Source organism: Arachis hypogaea, chromosome 8, assembly GCF_003086295.3.
Source record: "Arachis hypogaea cultivar Tifrunner chromosome 8, arahy.Tifrunner.gnm2.J5K5, whole genome shotgun sequence".
In the NCBI taxonomy this organism is placed as follows: Eukaryota; Viridiplantae; Streptophyta; class Magnoliopsida; order Fabales; family Fabaceae; genus Arachis; species Arachis hypogaea.
Genome location: NC_092043.1, coordinates 41776515 through 41783311, shown reverse-complemented (window position 1 = coordinate 41783311; position 6797 = coordinate 41776515). Strand labels below are relative to the sequence as shown.

At 34.5% G+C, this 6797-nt stretch overlaps 1 protein-coding gene across 1 annotated transcript; it reads right to left on the bottom strand.

Annotated features, from left to right (window-relative positions):
• Positions 1-1682: 1682 nt before the first annotated feature.
• Positions 1683-5870, bottom strand: LOC112707536 (uncharacterized). The gene is made up of 3 exons (XM_025759297.2): positions 5616-5870; positions 4282-4593; positions 1683-2009 (listed from the first exon to the last, which is right to left on the bottom strand). The coding sequence occupies exons 1-3, from the start codon at positions 5747-5749 to the stop codon at positions 1955-1957; spliced, it is 501 nt and encodes a 166-aa protein (XP_025615082.1). The 5' UTR covers positions 5750-5870; the 3' UTR covers positions 1683-1954.
• Positions 5871-6797: the final 927 nt, after the last annotated feature.

The following is a 6797-nucleotide window of genomic DNA, read 5'->3' as shown; positions in this document are numbered from 1 at the left end:
CTCATTGAAAATTCGGTGAAACTATAAAGATCGGCAGAATAATTAAACTTTAAAAACATAGCAGCAAAGTATGATATCAGAAATTCAGTGGGAATAATTTTTTTTCTTATGAAAATTGAAAATAAAAATCCTTATAAGAAAAGACAATTGATTGGCAGTAATTGAAAGTAGACTCGTTAAGATTACAAATAAAAAATTGAAAGGAGATGAATGACAATGTCGGTGCAAACATACTCTAGGCACCGGTTAATTTAGTCTTATCACGTGTAGCAAAAAAAAAGATAGAAAAAAAATTGAAATGTTCTCACCAAATTATATTTAGGGATGACAGTGAGGTAGATAGTAACGAAATTTTACTCTATCCGACCCCATCCCAGATACTATAATAAACTGTATAACCCGTTCCACCCATACTAGTGGGTAGTAAAAGGCTCCTAATCCATCTCGCCCTTGTCAATTGTCATCATTAAAATCTAACAAACAAAATTAAATTTCAAAATTTACATAATCCTGATTGTATACATAACAAACTAAATTAAAAATATAAGAATGATACAATGTCAAACAACATATTATTAATAATTTTGTTTTATATATATATATATATATATATATATATATATATATATATATATATATCGGGATGGGTAGGGGTGAGCATTTCAAAAAGTCAAAAACCTAAACATGCGTCGGTAAAAACCTATCCCATACCGGATCAGGTAATTATCGGTTTTGACCGGGTATGATGGGTTGAGTGTCACGTGTTCGAGTAGTGTTGTTGCTTATCAATCATAATTATATGAAGTCAAGTCACTTCACAACAAGATATTTTTGAAGAGAAGACTTTATACTTTTCGAATAAGTAAATCCACATCAGTAATGGATCGCATCAACAAGTTAAATACACTATGTTTCTAACTCTAATAATTAGATTACAAAATAGTAGAAAATAGATGTATAAAATTTCTACTTTAAAGTATACCAGATTCATATGATCAATTCATCATCAATTTAACTAATAATTTTTTTATTATCTTTCTTTTCATGATATAACTGCTACAATTCTTGAGGAAAAATTTAGACACAAAAAAAAAAAGATAAATTGAAGAGCTCAAAGCAAGCAAAGACACTGTTGACTGAAGAGAGGGAGACCAAGAAAAATATAGAGAAAGCTTTAGAAAGATCAAATTCTTAAGAATGTGTCACCAAAAAAAAAAATATTCTTAAGAATGTGTTGCGGATGAATTAATTCTAAAGATGTCGTTTCAATTTTTCTTGGACGTCAAACGACAACGTTGTTTCACACTAGTCCAACGCGACAAAAGAGTGCCCAATCTACTATGTTTGCTAAATCAATGCTGAAAACAGATTCAGAGACTATTATAATATCTAGAACTCAATCTCAAAAATCATTATAATGCAATTGAGATATGAGGAACCAAATTGATAAAAACGGTAAATATAAGAAACTACTCTAGGAATTTATTATTTTATTTACGTGATTTACCCCTCCTCTCTAGGTTATAATAACTTAATCTTACTAATACGATCACCAACTTAACTTACTATTATGGTATGGCATGCTACTCTTATTCAGTTTAACTTGGAAATTTAGAAAAGCAGTGGAAATCGTTGTCGGCCGAAACATGATAATGTCGATGGCTTGAACACCTTTTGAATGCTTATGTTATAACAAAGCATCATATATCATTATATCATTATATCCTATATCAAATATGCAAAAATCTTAACACGTTTGTGATTTGTTTGGTACGGTTCAAACCTAAGGAAATAAACAAACTTCAAAGGCTATTCATAATAATACTCTTATACTCATAATAATACACATTCTTCAGAGAAGCAAACACCTCCAAGTTAGTAAAGTCCACCACTTCTTCAGGTACTAGTTTCTCCACATAAATTCCAACCACTGAGCTTTTTATCATGATTAGTGTCAACTGTGTTTTTTGACAAATAGCTTGCTCAAGTCTTCTGTAACGACATTTTTCCTGGAAATATAAAATGAGAAATTCATGAATATCAGTAAATATTTAAATTGAAGAAATAGAGACATTTGCAGCTTCTGGATTATCTAAAACTTGCAGATAAATATACAGCTTGGTTGTAGGAATAGGCTCTAGATAAATAATTAACTCACCAAAGACTCAAATGTAAATTAGCAATGCCAATAAATCTCCTTATGAACCATAAGATTTATTTATGACAAAAGGTGGGAAAAACAACTCAAGCAAAGGGAAATTGGATGACTCTTTTAATGCTTGTTCTGAAAACGAATTTCTACCCAGCTGCGTTATCAAAGAACTTAATGAGGAGACAATTTCTCTTTGACCATGTGATGATGTGGATGCATTGCATGATCCACGGTCACTTTCTGACTTCATGCAGGATAAAGTTGGAAAAGCTGTCTGAAGAGGAGGCAACACTGGCTTTATCGACAAATACAGATAGCAGAAAGTAAGTAGAAAAGGAACTTCAAAGATAAATCATGGACACTTGGACAGCCAAAAGGTTTTAAGTTCTTTCATGTATCTCAGGAGCAATACTGTTTTGTGTTGTCTGCTATTGTCCTTGATTCCCCCCTTAACCCTTATTTTGGGTTGGGGGATCTGGCTGTGTCTACGATATTTTGGGAAGAAGAGGGGGGGGGGGGGGGGGGGGAAGTTGTGTAGCTCGTTCTCTGTTTGTACTTTTTGTTCAGGATACAGTTAGCTTAAGAAAAGAGAGGGGACTGCGAAAGCCCTTTGTATTCTCGTCTAAGAACGAAACAATGTCATCTGGAGCACAAATTGCAAATTAGAAGTGAGAATCCCCTCGGATCCTATTTAAATCCTTAGATTAAACCATTTGCAACTGCATTGTCGTAAGATAAAACCACGTCCTCAAAAACTCCGTAAACCTAAACCCTTCTGTAAGTCCTAGTTTATTGTACATGGTCGAATTATTTTAAAACAGAAACCTAGGAATAGAACAGTAATTTCAAAAGAGTGTTGCAATATACCAATTTTAACTAGGATAAATTTCAGTTACCTCTTACCTCCATTGAAATTTGCCCTAATTACATGGCGAATGCTAATAGAGTCAAAGTAATGAAGGGAGTGTAGAAAATGACTTTTGTGAAAAAAGATATATGTAGTCCATTTGAATTTTTTTTTTTTAAATATAATGGTTAACCTACCCCTATTCTCACCTCCTTATCACTCCTCTTCCTCCTCCACCAAACTACCTTCAACCTTGTCTTGTTCACTCCCTTTGGGAAAACACACCAGACCCATATTATATTAGTAATACAAATTAGCATATCATTTAAGCTAACTAATGTGTGCAAATATAAATTGAACGTGAACAGAACCAAATGACAAAACACACTGGGCTGTTTAACAAGACATTGAATAAATCAATATATCAATGTAAACTTGAAGAATAACAAACTGATTAATAGGAACCTACAATTTGTTGATTGCATTTCCAAAATCAAATGAAAGAAAGGAATTAAAGGAAGAAGAAGCAACAGCTGCATGTTGCTTTTGATGGTAAAGGGTACCAACTATCTCCTTGCAAATCCACAATTCAGACCTTTTACAACACTCACGATTCTTACTTTCTCATGGGATTTCCACTTCTTCTGTTACCTAAATGATATGAATCCTGTTAACTTACGATACTCTTAGCGCTCCATGATAAATCTCTTTATCTTCTAGACCTGACAAAAGGTTACAGTTTCTTGAATCCTCTGGTAGTTTTATTCGTAAATCATTTTTCCCACTTCCTAACTTATTCCTCAAATACAACTCTTTCTAGCTTGACAACCTATTTACAAGTACCCTGATGTGTGTGTGGGACAAATTCATTGTGGCATATATGAAACCCTTGGAGTATTTCCTTTATGTGCAATTCTAGCATGCTCAGTGACAAATTTTTTGACAAACAAGTTTTATAGGATAAGACAAGAGATTTGGCATCTATTTTCTATAAAGCTCCTGTTGAAAGATTGAAAAACAATGATTTGTAGATAACTCTTTTAGTTGTTTTTTTCTTTTGTATAGACGAACTCTTAACCTCATCTAGGTTTAAAATTTCAGTCTAAAAATGACTCAATGTGAACCTTCATTCATTCGGGATCAACTATTTGTTTTCAATAAGATATAAAAAAGGACAAATAAATCAGCATAACTTCAAGAAAAAGTTAGCAACAAAGGATCGAAAAATCATCAAGGAGGGATTATCAAAAAACACAATAACATGTCACTGTTAAGTGCTAACCTTCCACTAATCTGAGGTGGAACCAGCATACCACTTGAAGTATCTGGAACATTCCTAGTATGAACCATGTTTCCTCGGGGAACTTTGCTGCGAACAGCAGAGGAGGCCATTCCATTAGAGTCTCGCTTACGTGAAGCATTTTCAGCTAGAGCAGCAGCAACTCGAGAGGAGTGGTCGCTAGCATTCATCAGATTAGTTGAGGCCGCAGGTGAATTCAGGAGAAGTGAAGCATCTGGCAGTTTCTCAACCAAAGGTGAAGATGAATGTGATAATTTTTCTGGCTGCTGATCAGATGTAGATCCAGATTTTTTCCTACAATTCAAAATTGCACAATTAATTATTGACGAGAACAATGTTCATCAATACAGGTGAATTGTTTCTAGTTGCTACAATGATGAGTTGAAAACTATATAACCGCTCAATTGCCTTAAAATTTAAATTCTTTTTGCCAAAAACTTCCTTCTTTGTAATTTACCCAAAGGAAATCATCATATAAAATTAGAGAAAAAGATTGAAGAGAAAAAGGGTTTTTTAAAAAAAACATAAACATATGAAAAGTAGAGGGCAATCTGAATACCGAAATCTAACATCTATAAAAGACAGGTAGTTGAAAAAGACACAGAAGAACAGCTTCGGCGAGCATACGAAAATAATTTTATGATAAGTTAACAAAGCCATAAACCACCATGAATTCTAGCTAAACTCGAACCAAGTGCAAAGCTAAAGACCTCTCCAAAAAGTCTACTCATATACCATTTTGAGGAAACTGAGTTAGAAAGAGATAAGAGAGTGAAAAGAATCCAAAAACCCTTTTTCCTACCAGATTGTCCATTTTTCGAAGTTCCTTAACAGCAGCTTCTTATTTCTAAACTACACATACTCCCTCTGCCTCAATATCTGTAACACTCCCCTTGGCATTATAGTTTATGCTTGGTAATCATCAACCACACTCCCTCTTTTCTCTTTCCTTGTATAGATACATCAGAGACAGAAATATATAGTCAGAGGAACTGAGAAGGAAATTTTCTATTCTAGGTATTAGGAAATACAGCAATAGAGAAATTTTGTGACTCCTAAGCAAGAAAAAAATTGTGCCTCCGTCTCCACTCCACAACCAAGTTTCTGTATTCATTGCATTTCTCTCTCGGACTAAGCCTAATAGCACATGGAAATACTAATGTAACGCATGACGGTGAATGATAATTCAGAAATTCATCTCCCTGTCACTCTCAAAGTAAAAGAATATAAAACTACCGTAAAAAGAAATTAAAAAATAATAAAGCTACATCAATCAAATGCTGAGTTCAAAAAGAAGGGAAGAAGACCGAAATTACGGGTTGCGTTGAGGAGGTGGCGCCGCCGGTGCATCGTTTTGAGAAAGATGGGGTTTCTGATCTTCTTTACGTTCTTGTTCGGTGGGTTCCTCAACGTCGTCGTCTGAAGAAGAAGCGTAATCGACCAGCGACATTTTGCAGTGACCTTTTTTAGTCTCTGCTACTGCCGGCGTCGAAAGCTCAGTTGTTCTACCGCCTTCTGCCACTTAAGGCATTTACGTAATTGAGACAAAACGGTGCTGTGATTCTCGCGTTGGGTCATTCGTGGCCTTTTTACCAATTTTCTGAAAGTTCGAACCGGGAACCGCTGGCAAACACGGTTTGGACAGAAGGCAAAATCATCAGATTTACAAATTGAACCGGTTGAAAATTGATCGGTCAAACCGAACTGTAATTCAATCAGTTTTTGAAATTTGGCAAAAACGTTGTGTTTTAAAATGCTGAAAAGGAAATTTTAGTCACCCACTCACTCCTCTCCTCTTGAGTCTTCACTCTCATTTTTTATGTCTCTAGTCTCCAGTCTTTACTTTTACTCTCCTCAAGCTTCCGGCGCAACTTTTGTCCAACTACTGTCGCCGTCGCAACTTCCGTGGAGCTAATGTCAACCAGCTCTGTTCGCGCAGTCACATTTTGTTACGAAGTCAACTCGATTTGATTTTCAAAAATTGCAATCACCGTCTGCACCACTTTCTGTCACACAGTGTCTTTTTGCCGATGCCAGCTTTGTTCGACCCTTCTATCTTTTTAGCCACTATCTTGCCTCTTACCAGCCACTGTCCCCGCCATCTCTATATTTTTTCAGGCTTTCAGTTTTTAACTCTAAGTATAAATTTTGTTTTTTGTAATAATAATTGTTGAAGCATTGATTAATTGTTGGTTCTAAATTTTGCTGTTGATTACTTGAAGCATGATTAATTGTTGAAGCATTGATAATTGATTAGTCATTGGGTGTTAAACTTTGCTGTTGAGGCATTGATTAATTGTTATATAATTGATTAATAATTGAATAATTGAATAATTTTAGATAATTTTGGATGTTGTTTGTTGAGATTATTAGGTTAGAATGAGTTGCTTTGATATTGTAATTAGATTGTATTATTATTGGATTGGTGATAGTTTTTAGTTATGGATGATAGTACCAACCAAGAACTACCTAAGAATAATAATGCTGAGAATAATTCG

Excerpts from the sequence above, each read along its gene's own strand:
- LOC112707536 (XM_025759297.2), bottom strand. The coding sequence starts at position 5,749 with ATGTCGCTGGTCGATTACGCTTCTTCTTCAGACGACGACGTTGAGGAA. Across the intron at positions 4,594-5,615 it reads CCACCTCCTCAACGCAACCC|GAAAAAATCTGGATCTACAT; the intron begins GTAATTTCGGTC and ends TTTGAATTGTAG. Across the intron at positions 2,010-4,281 it reads CCACCTCAGATTAGTGGAAG|GAAAAATGTCGTTACAGAAG; the intron begins GTTAGCACTTAA and ends TTATATTTCCAG.